This window comes from Pelophylax lessonae, assembly GCF_965119305.1.
Source record: "Pelophylax lessonae genome assembly, chromosome: 4".
Classification (NCBI taxonomy): Eukaryota; Metazoa; Chordata; class Amphibia; order Anura; family Ranidae; genus Pelophylax; species Pelophylax lessonae.
This window is the reverse complement of record NC_138771.1, coordinates 79,826,316-79,842,742: the sequence shown is the minus strand read 5'-3', so window position 1 is coordinate 79,842,742 and position 16,427 is coordinate 79,826,316. Positions and strand designations below refer to the sequence as shown.

The window sequence follows — 16,427 nt, the reverse complement described above, 5'->3', positions numbered from 1 at the left end:
TAAAAAAAAAATGAAAGCGTCCTGTCCCAGTTAGCTCGCACGCAGAAGCGAACGCATACGGAAAAAGCATACTATGAATCACCAAGTAGGGTAACCGACAGGACAATGCAGCCAACTCCGTCACGCGATGTGCGGAGGTAATATCTACTAAGAAAGCCACCTTCTGCGACAGAGTGAGCAGAGGAATTTCTCAAATATTTTTAAAAGGAGGCTTTTGAAGACCATACTGGACGTAGAAGTCCCCTTTGGCCCCCTTCACTTCTTGCTTCATGTTCCCTGCCTGCCGATGGCGAACTCCATGCACAAAAGTGTGAACCAAGGACTTCCCTGCCAACGGCCTTTGGACAAAAATAGCAAAGGCAGAAATTTGGCCCTTGATGGTGCCCAGAGCCAAATGTTGATCCACATCTCAATTGTAGAAACTCCAACAGGTGAGACACAGAAAAGGAGTGGGGAGAAACTCCACGAGACTCACACCAAGTAATGTACGCTTTCCAAACTCGATGATAAACCTTCCTGGAAGTAGATTTCCTAGCCTTCAACAGTGCAGGAATCACCGACTCCGACAGGCCTCTGTCTTTCAGCACCTGGCTTTCAATAGCCAGGCTGTTAAAGCCAGCGACCGTAAAGCAGGATGGAAGATTGTTCCCTGAGACAGAAGATCTTCCCTGAGAGGAAGCTTCCAAGGGACGTCTGCTACCAGCCTTACCAGGCCTGTGTACCAAGACCGGCGAGGCCAGTCTGGTGCCACCAGAATGACTGGAATTCCTTCTACCTTGATTCTGGGTAGCAGTCTCGACAGAAGTTGTATTGGAGGAAAGGCATAAATCAGACTATACTGACCCAAGCAGCGTCGGCCAGAGGATCCCGAGACCTTGACATGAACCTCTGCACCTTCCTGTTGAGACGGGAAACCAGCAGGTCCACATCGGGGGTCCCCCAATGAAGACACAGTTGATGAAATATCTCCGGGTGATGAGACCATTCTCCCGGATCCTACGTCTGCCGACTGAGATCGTCCGCTTGCCAGTTCTCTACCCCCGAAATGTGCACAGCAGAGAGGGCCGGAACATATCATCCTGCCCACCTCAAGATGCCGGTCACTTCCCGAGCCACCAGGGCACTCTTTGTGCCTCCTTGATGATTGACATATGCCACAGCCGTAACAATCCGTCCATTGAGACGGACAAAGTCTGATTGCCCGAATTTCGAGGATGTTGATCAGCAACATGGACTTCCCCCGAGTCCAGACACCTTGGGCCGAACACACTTCCAAGACACCTCCCCGACAGACTGGCATCCGTGGTGATTACAGTCTAATACCGGGAAAGAAAAGATTTTCCCAGACGTAGGGCCGGGAATCAGAGCCACCATAGGAGAGACTCCCTCGAACCTCGACTCAACAGCATCAAATTGTCCAATGACAGTGGATCCTTGTTCCATTTGATCAGGATCTCCCTTTGTAAGGGTCTGGTGTGGAACTGCTCAAAAGGAACTGCCTCGGAGGTGGAGACCATCAGCCCCAGCACTTGCATGCAAGTCCTGAGTGATGATTGATAGTTGGACAACAGGAGCCGAACAGCATCCTGTAGCTTCAGAATTTTTGTCTGAGGAAGAAATACTCAGGCTGACACTGAATCCAGCCTCAGACTCAAGTAGTCCAACTTTGTGGATGGAGACAGTGCCGATTTCTGAAAATTCAGTGTCCACCCAAACTCCTGCAGGGTGCGCTCCGTAAGGACCAAGTCGGCTTCTAGAGCCGAGGAAGACTCTGCACGCAGAAGAAGATCAACCTAGTACCGCAAACCCCTTCTGCCATACCAAGGCTAAGGCCAACCTTTGTGAATACCTGAGGAGCAGAGGCGAGAGCAAAGGATAACGCCACAAATTGAAAGTGCTCCTCGTCCACGGCAAAATGAAGAAAACGCTGATGCCCGACATATATTGGAATATGAAGGTACGAGTCCTTGAGATTGATACAAGCCAGCAGATCCCTTTGAAGAAGGAAAGCTACTACTGTGCAGATGGACTCCATCCGAAAATTTCTGAACCCGCACAAAGTGATTCAGAGCCTAGAGATCCAAGATCGGTCAAACCTTGCCTACCTTCCTGGGAACTGTAAATAGATTTGAATAAAATCCTTGGAAACGTTCCGCCTCTGGAACCGACACAATAACTCCTTGTGCCAACAGGTCCTGCACTGCCCTGTAGAGGCCTGGAGCCCTACAGCAGAAAGTGATGGTATTACCCTCTGAGACTGCCTCAGGGGCATAACCAAAAAAGGTTTCCACCAAGTCATACTCCTGAAGAGAGAGCAGCTAAGCCCAATGGTCTGAAGACTTGAAGCTGTGTCTGTCAGTGAACGAAAGAGAAATGTTTTTACCTGTGATCCCTGCTGGAAAAAGATGTCAGCGCCAGAGATTTAAATTATTTCCCTGCTGGCAAAAGATGTCAGCATTAGAGATTTGAATTATTTTCTTTTACAGATGGGTTTCTTGGCAGTTTCAAATGAGTATACAGAGAAAACTGTAGTATAAGTAAGGCAAATTTCAGAGGAACTGCTGTTTGATTGTCACAATTAGTCACGTATAAGTAACAGTGCATCAACATCAAAGATATCAAGAAATATACAATGAGAAAAAAGAATCACAAAAAGTTATGTGTATAAAAACTGTCAAGGAGTGGAGGTCTCATTCAGGGGACCAGCTGCTGTTATGTGAAGTGACCAAAGGTGCCATACTTGCAATGTTGGACTGAAAACTGCCATGGTATATGAAGTGTCTAAAGATGGAGTAATTGGGGTAGGGAAGAGGGGAGGAGGGTTGGAGGGAAGAAAAGAAACTTAAGAGTAAAAAAAAAAAGATGGGGCCATACTGCCAACAACCTCAAATGGTTAAAAGAAGGTGACAAAATCTAGGTGGATTGGCATACGCTGTTCAGGTTTGCGAAACTCGAAGGAACTTGTCATGAGAGTCCGTTAATATAGCCGTCAGTTTTTTCGTTAACCATTATATCATTCACTCAGTTCTTCTCCATCTTAAAGCTGAGGAAAGGGGATTTACAAGCCCCAGAGATGGTGAGCATAGTAGCTGTAAAGATGTGCGTGGCAAGCATTCGTTCACAATGGAGGAGAGTGACAATAAGTTTGTGGCATAATGCCTCAAAGGGGTTTTTCCAAATATTACAATGTAGGAGTGTACAGAGAAATTTGTAGAACCGGATCCATTATTGCTCACCTTTGGACAAGTCCACCATAGATGCGTCACGGTCCCTTCTTAGGGACATCCTCTAAAACATGTGGGAGGATAATTTGGAACGTAGTTGTGACAACGTTATTAGAAGGATAAAAACAGATACAGTATACTTACTTAAACAGCAAGATTTATCAATGTCCACAGTGTCCTGGACGACCAGGTCAACCCAACAAAACGCAACAAATCCCAACTTCAAGAAGATCCTCTGAAAGTCTGATGCGTTTGAGGGGAGATCCCCTCATTCTCAGAGCCAATCTTTACTATTGTATAGTCTATATCATGGGGTATATTACCACTGGTATAGAATATTGTAAGCATCCTCTAGTTTCAGGACATTTTAGAGCATTTCATTATAGTCTGAGTCATGACTTACCACTCCTCCAGATCCAACATCATCCCCAGTTTACTTTCCAACTGTTTATTGTATAAACATACTGGTGATTTCCTAAAGGAGGCTATAGAGGAGTACAGCAAGGAAATAGGACCTGTCGAATGCGGATGAGACCTACATATACTTTCAAATAGTGTTAGTCTGTACAAGGAAGGCTGGGAGTGAAGGAGTTTAAGTAGGTAATAAATGTCTAAGTTGAAGGTAGCAGTAGTGGTAAATAGAGGACCACCTAAGAGAATTAAAGTTGATTATTCCATCGGTGGCAAGAAGGAAGCGAACATCTAGAAATCCGTGGTCTAACCACCACTTGAACCGTGCAGAGTTTTTGTGTCCTGGGGGGGGAAAGAGGGCATTGTTGCAATTGTAGCAATGGTTGTGTAACGCTCCTGCGTTTTTGTTACAGTGAGCTGGATTTGCAGCTGCAGAATCTCCACTCAGTAGTCATGTAGAGATGTGTTGAATTACCAGATCCAACTCTCCAGACTCATCACTGTGGACCCGCCTGCTTCAGCATACAAATATACATACACTCAATAAGATGTTCCTGGAGTGATAGGATGTATATGACAGTATAGAGGTGATGTGCTGAAGGGACAGGCGTGAGCAGTGATAGTAATGATAAGCACTTGATAGTAATGTTCAGGAGAGTAGTAGATGGTAACAGGTAGAATGCAGATAGGTTAGTAATCATGTATAGTAACAGGTGGTAAGGACAGCAGATGACATATACAGGAGAGACTAACCCAGTGCAAGGATAGATGGTAGTAGACTCAAGAGCTAGCAATCTATGTAACAGTGCAGATGATAGGATTAGTAATGCATAGATAGTAACAGTCCTTAATGTGCAGAAGTAGATAGTGTAAGTTTGTTATGAAGGAATCCCCTGTGGGGTACTTATCACTAGTGAGGTTAGTAAGTAGAAGGGTCCGGTAGTAAGGGAGTGATCCGGTAGCGAGATACGGGATCAGTAGCGAGGTTCCGGTCTGTTCCAGGTAAAGAGAATAGCTGGAGGCTCCGGCAGCATAAGACAAGGCTGTCAAGCTTGCGGTCAGATCAGGTAGCGAGATACAAGATCAGAAAGTGAAGCACAAGAACAGGTAGTGAGATACAAGTCCAGGTAGCGTCAGGCATAGTTGTATACTGGCGGCTTGAACGAACAACCTGTGAGAGAAAGCCGACGATTGAAATAGCCGCTCAGAGCGGCGCTCAGTGATGATGTCATGCGGCTTAAAGGTATATGCGTTCCACCTAACTGAAAAGGTGGGACGCAAAATGCAACGAAAAATGGGCAATAAGGGTACCAAAGGTACCAGAATCTTACAGGTTGATGTTGAGACATAAAGTCAGTGGAGAACTTAAAAGAATCCCAGAGCCAAAGAGTAAGGCTATAAATATAGGATTCAAGAGTTTAGGGCAGGAAGATGGGGGTAGCCAAGATAGGAAGGATAGAGGAATTGTATGGATTTCTTAAGTGACCCAAAGTAACTTAGCAGGGTTCTCTTATAATCCAGATAATGAGGCGAAAGTACAGAGATTTTAATTCTTAACATCTTCCTATGCTAAAGTTGCTATCCAGCAGGGATCACAGAAAGGTATTTTTCTGTATTGTGAAATTCAGGTACTTACAAAAATTGTGTTATTAAAATACATTTATTCAGTTACATTTACAGTAAGGAATACAGAGCAGCAATTAATTATTTTTTTTTTTTATCTGTTTGGTGCTTTCAGCTGAAATTAAATATTATACAAATTGCTTTTGTGCTAATATTAAACTTTTTTTATCATAATCTGTACATAAAAAAGAATCAGATAACATTAACAGAAAGAAGATTGTATAAACACAGAGAACACAAAGGGAGACTTAGATAGAAGTTCAAGAGGAGCCAAAGGGGAGAATATGAAGAAAAGAACATGGGATTTGTCCAAAAAGAGGTAGACAGCGCTAGGAGAAACAAACCCAAAAAATGTGGAGACAAAAATCAAAGAGAAGAATACACATTTTCTAAATATAACTATTTTATTTGAAGGAAGATCTGATTTTGATCAGCTTGGAATTTTTATCTATCAGAACAAAGCAGCTAGTTCTTGTCTATTGAAATAAAAAATGTCCAAAGAAATCAGAGCAATTTGTCTCTGCTAGCTTAATAGAAAATTCCACTTTTGTTAAATAATTGAAATGGAATATGTACATAATGCCATGCATTTTTTTGCATTTTTATTTAAAGGAAACTAGACAAAACCAAAGCAAAGGTTGTCTGTAATGTCCCCCTTCCCAACAGCATACATTCTAACCCACCAATTTGGTTCAGGCATCAGATGTAAGCCTCAAAGCGCATGTCAAGGCAAAATGATCAAAAACATATTTTGCACATCTCTGCAATACATGCAACTTTTTTTTTTTGCTTTAAACACTCTGGATGTACAGAAAAACAACTGATGATGTTCCAGCAATATAGTCTGTTTTTTGTATAAGATCTTAATTTTGCCAATACTCATATTTTATAGTATGCATTCATTGTTTGCTGAGCATGCTTTGCCAACAGAGAGGGAGGGGGGTCACCCTCCTTTGACAAATTGACTACTTTTAGCACGGGAGCTGTGAGGAAGCAATTTTACATGGCACAAAACTTGCGCAAAGCTCCATCAATGACATAACACATGGCTGAAATGGGTGGCCTGATAGTAAAGAATCGTTGAATAAGGGCAAATGATGATGACATTTCTCTGACATCATAAGCATTTCCCGTAGAGATTCAGTGTTTGTACTGATGGCAATTGGAAATCATGCAGCGCTGCCCTACCTCTCCTTGCAGCAGCAGGTCTACAACAATGACCCATGGATACTATTATGAAATCCGTTTTAACTTGATCCAGTTACCCCACGAACAAACAAATGCAAAAAAAGTAGAAAATTAAAATCAATTATTATATAACACCTCCACCACCAAATAAGTCACATATTAGCACAAAGCATGGTAACACGGTGGCTTCTCTGGATGGTACTGATGATTTTGTGTGAGCACTGAATGATCTCCCAAAGATACATCTCTTCAAGTTTAGTTCAAGCCTATGTAGCTTTAGACTATGTTTAAGCAAACTATTTCCAGACAAACAGAAGACCAGCAAGAAGGCACAGGAAGACACATTATGAAAAAAAAAAAATCGTACAAATAAAAGATACCTTACCTATGACAGACATTCTTTTCCTGACATTGTTAAAATCTAATATTGCTAAGAGTTGATATGTTACAATTCTCCCCATTTCTTGCACAGTAACGGTCTCAGGCGTTCGGGACTTGAATATAAATCCAAAGTTTCGAGCAGCGGTAACCAATGCACCTTCGTCCGGTGATTGCACTTGGTAATTCAGTTCTCCTATGTCATTACAGAAAAAAGAGCATAGCAAATGATTCTGTGTAAAATAAATACTGCATCAACATTAATTTGTCGGAGAGACACTCTAATACAAAAAAAAAGCTATTTTTACCAAGTATAGGTGAAAGATACTGAATAGTAATTTTGTAATATGTATGTTATAATGATAATGTTGAACAGAATGTCCCTATGGTGTGATCACCATGGACATGAATAGATATAAAAGTGCCACGTCCTGATATATGTACACAAGAAAAGGGCTAAATAATGTGGACTTTACTGGCACATAAACACAGGTAACACATTAAAGTAAAACCAAATATTTATTTAAGTATTCATTAAAAAAGCATGTACAGTATAGTTCATACTCCTAGATCACACACATAAAAGGATTTTTTACAAAAAATGTATCTATGTATATTACATGTATATACATCTCTAAGCGTATGGGTGCCTAATACCACTTAATGTTCCAAGAAGGTAAATCTGTAACATTCCTTCATAAGTTCCACTGGCAAGTGTAGGTGGTTTTTCAGAAGAGCGAGTTCAAGAGTAGTAGAAAATAGTGTTAAGGCAGTTCCAATGCTTGACATCTGTTTTAAGGCTCAGGCTTGACATGTTTTGCCACAACACTATACTCCAATGGATTTATAGTCAGTGGCTCTATGAGGGTCAAAAAATGAGGAAGTAATTTGATCTCTCATTGATCTAGCTCGTCGATAAACGATTTCTGGATAGTCCCTAATGTATTTAAAGAGATAGACCTCCTGTGTTAATACCGTATATGCCAATGCTTAGCCAATACTTCCCTAAGCTCTTGGTGTTGGGATGGACAATTTAGTAATCAGTTTTACTGTTCGTGACTCAACTTTTTACCTATAACAGAGTATTTCTATCTTTATTTAAAGCTTTATTAAAGGCTTTATGTAGTAAGCTCTTGCTATATCCTCGGTGTAACAACCTAATCCGTAGCTAGTCTGCCTGTTTCTTGAAGTCGTGTAAGTGGGTGCAATTTCTTCTGAGCCTTATGTATTGTGCATAACGAATGCTACGTATCAGAGCGGGAGGGTGTGAGATGCTGGCATGCAGTAGGGTGTTACCTGCTGTCTCTTTATGATAAAGATCTGTGGCCAGGCATTGGTCATCATCAACATAGATAAATAGGTCCAAAAATGTGATGGCTCGGGTATCTGATGATAATGTCAAAGTCTAAATGTAATCATTATGATTAAGATTTTCAACAAATTTAGACAGTTTTTCAGCTGTATCTGTCCAGATTGGGAAGATGTCATCTATAAAACTATACCAACATAGGACCGCCTCCATATCTGATGCATACGATTCATTGGTCCATGATGGTGTACTATAGCAACTTTACTTATTTAACACATAGGATCCCGGTCTTTTAAAATACTGTTTAACTGATATTATGTATATCAAACACTATGGAATTCATACCTATTTTTATATTTTTGACCTGTTTTTGGTCTGAACACACATATATATACACTATATATATTCCTTAGAGGTCTATTGTCCATGGATGCGTCCCCACCTTCAGTGCTCTTGGATTATTCCACTGAGTGCCCCCCCCCTTCTGGTGAATATAGCCATGTTTCTATTGTATTGTATACCAATTACACTTTGAAAACTCTACATGTCTCTATGGCAACATATTTAGAGATGTAAAACCTTAGGTGATTAATATCGATTGACTTGATTGTCAATTATTATCTCACTTACTTTATGTTGTCGTTTTAGTGCTCATTGATAGGCCCCTGAGGAAGCGCGAAAGCATGAAACATGTCGAGCCTGAGCCTTAAAACAGATGTCAAGCATTGGAACTGCCTCACCACCATTTTCTACTTCTCTAGAACTCGCTATTCTGAAAAACCACCTACACTTGCCGGTGGAATTTATGAAGGAAAGTTACATATTTACCTGTGTGTTCACATTTTGTAAAAAAATCCATTTATCTGTGTGATCTAGGAGTATGAACTATACATACTTTTTAAATGAATACTTAAATAAATATTTGGTCTTACTTTAATGGGTTACCTGTGTTTATGTGCCAGTAAAGTCCACATATTTAGCCCTTTTCTTATGTTATAATGATAGGATTATTTACCATTTAAATATTGTTTAGGATGATTTTACAAGCACCAAAGATTTTCTCAGACAATAACAGGAAATAGGACATCTGCAGTGTTAAAGTGTTTGTAAACCTTTGTGTTTTTTTTACTTTTATAATACACATACCTGCTTTATATTTTTCACAGAGCAGCCTTGATCCTCCTCTACTGGAGTCTCCCCCAGCGGCGCCCTATGGGGGCACCATTGTGGGCTCGATCCCGATGCTGGGCTGTCTGTGTCTACAGATACAGACAGCGCGGCCCCCCGCTCGCTCATCACTGAATTTGATTTACAACCATTGGCTCCCACTGCTATCAATCTGCCCTGTGAGAAGGGAGAGAGCAGGCAGAGCTGCTGCTCTCGGACACAGCGCTGCATAGAGTTTAGGCTCAGGTAAGTATAAGGGGACCTGGGGGGGAATCACCTGCACAAAAGGTTTTTATCTTCATGCAGAGAATGCATTAAGGTGAAAAACCTGAATGCTTTAGTGCCGGTTCACACTGCCTCGACCTATAAGTCACCTCATAAGGGGCGACTTCTAGCGCGACTTCGGCACGACTTCAGCGCGACTTGTGAATTTTTTTTACGCAACTTATATGATAGACGACTTTGTATTTGGCCAATAAGAATATGATGTTTTTTGGATAGTGTCTGGGGGGTAGTGTCTGGGGGGGTCTAAAAAGTGTCCCTGTGAAGTTTTATCACTGTAGCATGTCCAGAACCAGCAAAAAAAAAAAGCATTTTTCTTATAATTTTTATGAGCACATGAATATGTCGTCTCTCCACCTGGCCGTTTTTCTTGCAGGCATTTATCGGGCATTTTTGGAGGCAGGCATGACTTTTTTTGGATTTAGTGTCTGGGGGGTCTAAAAAATGTCCCTGTGAAGTTTCATCTCTGTAGCATGTCCAGAACCAGATAAAAAAAATGGATTTTTGTAAAATCTTACCGTAAAATCCTTTTCTCTTAGCTCATTGACAGACGTAGTCCTCGGTTATACAGCACCTTCGGGTTATGTTGCCTCCACAGGAGCAGGACTAGACAGGAAATTAAAAAGCTCTGGCCACACCCTAGGGGCAGTCCCAGAGGGTATATCCTCTCTCTCTCTGCCTCAGCAAATCAGTTATGTCAAAAAGCAGTCTTTAGAGATTTTAACCCAACCCAACTCAAAAAACAGAGGGGCGGGGACTACGTCTGTCAATGAGCTAAGAAAAAAGGATTTTACGGTAAGATTTTACAAAAATCCATTTTTCTCTATCGCTCATTGACAGACGTAGTCCTCGGTGATACAGCACCTTCGGGACGTCCCAGAGCAGTATCACAAATGAGGGGTGGGAAAATGAAAATCAAATCCCAATCTAGAAGGCCCAACCGGTGCCAACTAGAAGTTTACAATGCTCATCCTTAATGATGAGACTCAACAAAAAAGAAAATTTTTTTTTTTTTTTTTTCAAACAGAAAAAAACCCTCGAGGTAGACCACCGGTCTCCTCAAATTGCGGCCTGCAAAACCTTGAGGCCAAATGAGGCATCCGCCGATGCCGTCACATCAATTTTATAGAATTTTGTAAAGGTATGTACCGACGACCAGGTGGCCGCCTTACATACCTGGACCACTGACGCCTGATGGCGAAAGGCCCAGGAAGTACTGAGCGCTCGAGTGGAGTGCGCCCCAACAGGGAACGGAGGACTCTGACCCTTAATAGAATAAGCCTGTACCACCGTCTGTCTAATCCATTTGGCAATGGTTGCGGCAGATGCAGGCAAACCCTTTCTGGGGCCATCCGTGATCACAAAAAGTGAATCCGTCTTACGGAATGATTCCGTAGCTTTCAGGTATACCCTGATTGCCCGAACCACATCTAAGGAATGCAACGCATGTTCCCGATGATGCTTGGGCTGAGGACACAAGGAAGGTAGTACAATATCTTCATTCAGATGAAAATCTGAAACCACCTTAGGAAGAAAAGATGGCTTAGGATGAAGTACTACCTTATCCCTATGAATCACTAGGTATGGGGACTGGCATGATAATGCAGCCAGTTCTGACACCCTGCGAGCAGAAGTGATAGCCACCAAGAAGGCCACCTTCTGGGATAAAGTAAGCAAGGGAATCTCCCTGATGTTTTCAAAAGGAGGTTTCTGTAGAACCGACAAAACCAAATTAAGATCCCAGGGCGGTAAGGGCGCGCGGACTGGTGGAGCCAGGTGCCGCACCCCCTGGATGAAATTCCGCACCAAGGACTTGGTAGCTAAAGGTTTCTGAAAGAAGATTGCTAATGCTGAAACTTGACCCTTGATGGTGCTCAAGGCTAGCTTCTGCTCAACCCCTTGTTGCAAAAAAGCCAATATTCGAGTCACCGAATAGGTACGTGGAGGAAATCCTAAAGATTCGCACCACGCAATATAAGTCTTCCATGTGTGATAATAGACCTTGCTGGAAGTCGCTTTCCTTGCTTTAATAAGGGTAGGAATGACTGAAGTAGACAAACCTCTGTCCTTCAGTACTTGGGTCTCAATGGCCAGGCCATTAAAACCAGCGACTGTAAAGCACGATGGTAAATTGGTCCTTGAGACCACAGACACTCCCTGAGACGAAGTTCCCACGGAACGTCTGCGACTAGCATGTCCAAGTCGGCCAGGCCGGCTTGACGAGGCCAGCCTAGAATTTCTAGGACCACTGGCGCTGATTGGATCTGAACCAGGCGTCCCTAGAGGTATCTGGCCCCGACCATCCGAGAAAGTCTGGTCGTTTTCTGTTCCCACACATTTATCAGATACCTGATTGTTATCAGGAAGGGTGATCTTTTCTGGTTGAACCTCAGGGACCGAAGTCACCCGACTAGAGGCTTCTTGGCCTGTCTGGTCAACCAGATCCGATTCCTGTGAGGCATAGGGACTAATCTTAGGAAAAGGTAAAGGAAAAGATCTATTCAGGGAACGGTAACTACCGCTTCCTGTAGTACTTAAATGTTGGAAGGGAAGAATCGCACCGGTAGTAGTGGTTGATGCTCGATCTAATGTCCTGAATACCGGTGAAACCGTCCCCCCACCCTGAAACCGGGTGGGGGCGCACCTTCAGGCTGTGTACTCCTTTGCTTCGGGTTTGGCTGGGTTGGTCCTCTGTTTGTCCGACCAGCCCTTCTTGAACCCTCCTGGAGGAGTCTTGCCTTTCCCGCTTGTTCCAGCCGGGCGCCCTTTATGGGCGGTAAAGAAAGGTCCTCGCTTGTTGCGAGGTCCCTTAGCTTTAGCAGCCTGTGGCAAAAAAGTGCTCTTGCCCCCAGTGGCATCCTTGATGATTTCATCTAGGGTGGCCCCAAATAGACGATTTGCCTGAAAGGGGAGATTTGTCAAGGTCTTTTTGGAACCTAGGTCAGCTGACCAGCATTTTAACCACAGCACACGTCTGAGGATAACCACTGACATAGATGCATGCCCTAATAGAGGAGAAGTGTCCAAGGCTGCGTCACAGATAAACTGTAGCCCTTGTATAATCTGTTCCATCAAATCAGATGTCTCCTGGGGAATATCTTTTCCCCTAAGGTCTTGGCGTACCATTCTCGCCCATTCCGTAAGTGTCTGGGAAACTAGACCAATAACAATTACTGGTCTAAATGCTGACCCTATCAGAGAGAAGATGGTGCGGGACTCTGCTTCCATCTTTCGATCCACCGGATCCTTAAAGGACGAAGTGTCCTCCACTGGGATAACCGTGGCTTTATTCAGCCTGGAAATAGGTGGATCCACCACTGGTGGTACTGTCCATTTCTTAATGATGGATTCCTCAAACGGATAGCGTCTAGCAATACGCTTGGAAATAGTAAAGGTACGTTTAGAATGCTCCCATTCTCCTTTAATCTTATTACCAAAACACTTGGGTACAGGAAAAACCTTCACCGTTATGATGGGCTTGTTAGTACCAAAAGGAATCTCTGTTTCAGTTGCCTCTGCCGGTAAAACCTCAAGTTTTAAGGTTTCCTGCACTGCCACAACTAGTGCGTCCACCAATTCTTCTTCCTGAATTATAGCGGGAGAAGAAACGTCCTCCTCACTGTCTGAGGGAGCTTTACCTGAGGTAACAGCCCTTGCAGAGGGACCTGCAACTGCAGTGACCATCTCTGAATCTGAGTCAGAGGTGTCAGATAGTATAGGGGTAGGCGGGGGTCGCTTCCTTGACCCCCGTCCCTGACAGGCCGCCTCCACCCGAGCCACCATAGACTCCAAAATTGCTGTAAATGCCTCTACACTCTGTGCACCGGCGGGTCCCGTGGCCCCCTCGAGGGAAACAGGTGTAGGAATATGTGTGGCAGGGTCCATGATAATTCCAGTCACTTCCTGGATAATATAATTCAAAAATAAAAAACTTTTTTTTTTTTTTTTTTTCAGACCCCCAGCGCCACAAAAACCCCTTAGTGTTACCTGCTAGGGATCCCTATCGATCGAGAGAGAGAGAGATAGACCCCCAGGCTCACCACTTGATGCTCAGAGTTTAACTGCAACAGGTTACAGCGCTGTCTTGACAAACAGGAAGTCTTTTGGCTGGCTGCCCAGGAAGAAAGGAGGCGGCTCCGCCCCTCTGCACGCCTTCCGGCGCCTCCCCTAGCTCCACGAGGTGTTTGGATCACCTCAAACATGGCCGCCCCCATGCTGGAGACACGAGGCTACGCCAAAATGGCGGCTCGTGCAATCCAGCAAAAAAAATGGCGGCGGCCTGTACTGAATAGCGGTGTGCTGCAGGGCACACAACACTCTCTCTGCATGGGGATTTGGCGTGGTTGGCGGTACCGGCCCTGGCGGACCGCATGGCCGTTCGGGAGGCCTGCTTATAGCTGGAGATCTGATATAGGAAGGCAGTCTACATGTCCGTGGCTTCTGACTGGTAGGTACCTTATTCTTATCACAGTAAGATTCCCAGAATGCCACTGATTACAATCTTTTAAACATGTATACAATTAGATTGTTAGCTCCCAAACCAAGCCTCCTGGCTTTTTGCACATAAAATCACACTCAAAGTAGGGGGATCTGTGTCATGTTATAGGATAGAGGGGGACTCTATCTTACCATACAGAGAGGGGCCCGCGTTCACCACAAGACCCGTCAGGGGAAAAGGGGGAACATACTACTCACCATACCGGAACCAGGCGGGCACCAACTCCTGACAGTACCCCTCTCCACCGGGGCGGGAGGGCTGTCGACCGATATGGACGCCGTGACTCATGGTCTTTGGCGTTTCAGCGAGACGTTTAACTCGCGGGGTCAGTCCCTTAATGGGACTTTGTCGCGGCCGACCCAGCGCGGAGCTATGGCCTGCACGCGCTCGTAGGCTGAACTGGGGTGACCACCGGATCTCAACATCCAGCCCGTCGCCCAGTTCAGCTTTCTTGCTTGAAGATCTCCCAGGAACACTGGAGAAAAAAAGCTGTCTAAAAAATCTTTTAAGAAAAAAATCTTGCCAGGACCGAAGATCCCAGCAAGGTATCTAGGTCCTTACTCCTAACTAGACAGAAAATAACTGATTTGCTGAGGCAGAGAGAGAGAGGATATACCCTCTGGAACTGCCCCTAGGGTGTGGCCAGAGCTTTTTAATTTCCTGTCTAGTCCTGCTCCTGTGGAGGCAACATAACCCGAAGGTGCTGTATCACCGAGGACTACGTCTGTCAATGAGCGATAGAGAAAGAGGATTTTTCTTATAATTATTAATACAGCAGTGTGGTGGCTTCTCTACACCTTGCATTTTTTATTGCTGTCATTTATCGGGCATTTTTTGGGCGTCTCTGGAGGCAGGCATGTCTTTTTTGGATTTAGTGTCTGGGGTGTCTAAAAAAGTGTACCTGTGAAGTTTCAGCTCTGTAGCATGTCCAGAACCCACACTGCTGTATTAATAACTATTCTGGACATGCTACAGTGATGAAACTTCACAGGGACACTTTTTAGACCCCCCAGACACTAAATCAAAAAAAAGTCATGCCTGCCTCCAAAAATGCCCGATAAATGCCTGCAAGAAAAACGGCCAGGTGGAGAGAAGACATATTCATGTGCTCATAAAAATTATAAGAAAAATGCATTTTTTTTGCTGGTTCTAGACATGCTAGTGATGAAACTTCACAGGGACACTTTTTAGACCCCCCAGACACTAAATCCAAAAAAAGTAATGCCTGCCTCCAAAAATGCCCGATAAATGCCTGCAAGAAAAAACGGCCAGGTGGAGAGAAGACATATTCATATGCTCATAAAAATTATAAGAAAAATGCTCTTTTTTTCTTGTTCAGGACCATTTTTATGGAAAGTCGGATCACAAGTCGCTTCAAATAAGACAAGGAGGCGACTCCTATTGAAGTATATGGGACAAGTTGGACCACAAGTCGCCTCAAAGTAGCACAGGACCCTTTTCTGAAGTCGGAGCGACTTCAGTAGTGCCAATTAAGACGGCACTCATTGATTAACATTGCTTTTGTTATGTCAAGCGACTTGGGGCGACTTGAGGGCACACAAGTCACCTCACAAGTCGCGCTAGTGTGAATCGGCTCTTAGAACCACTTTAAAATATAAATTGAAAAAGAATACACTAAAAAATTAATCATATTTTTGCATACATTATCTGCAAAACTAACTTGTTTACAGTAAACAAAACAAACTATATTCTATCCTATTAGTTTGTTCAAATAGATAGAATACTTTGAACTTCGCGCAACTACAATAGTAGCGCAAGCCTGATTTTATGCCTAATTAACTACTGTATTTTAATAATAAAGGAAAGAAAAAATTAAATCGTAATAAATAAAAAAAAAAAATGGAAAACCTTTTTTGGTCACATAAATTCCAGTGAGAAAGGTCAGGAGGAAGATGTGTGGGACCCATCTGTAAACATATACACCATGAGCAATACTTCTGGAATCAGGTCTGAGTCATAGCAATCCTGAAAATTCCAGTATTGCAAACACGTGTCCAATCTAAAACCCACAACGCAGCAAAATGATAAATACTGGGAGTGCTTCTTTCAATAAGTCTTCTATAATGTGCAATTCAGAGAAGTCACTAGCAAGTGAAATTCAACATTTAGGTTAACTCCTTCATCTAAAAGACATCATTCATTCATTTAGCCAATACTTTTTACCACATTGAGATTAAAGTCCTATTTATTTTTCTCGATATTTAACTGAAATCTCAGGTTACCCAGATTTGTTAGGATAGTGTAAAACTGAGGATTTCCACCTGGTTCCTGAAAACTATGGAAAAACCTGGTACTGTGGTAATCTCAAGCAGAGGTGGAACTCATG

The 16,427-nt window shown here is 43.3% G+C and overlaps 1 protein-coding gene across 2 annotated transcripts in view; it reads right to left on the bottom strand.

The window, feature by feature from the left end:
* Positions 1 to 16,427, bottom strand: part of ATP8B4 (ATPase phospholipid transporting 8B4 (putative)) — a 648,069-nt gene that overhangs the window by 87,579 nt on the left and 544,063 nt on the right. For both annotated transcript variants that reach the window (XM_082254031.1, XM_082254032.1), the window contains exon 17: positions 6,832 to 7,020. In XM_082254031.1, the coding sequence (XP_082110157.1) occupies positions 6,832 to 7,020 (189 nt within the window). The remainder of the gene's footprint in view (positions 1 to 6,831; positions 7,021 to 16,427) is intronic.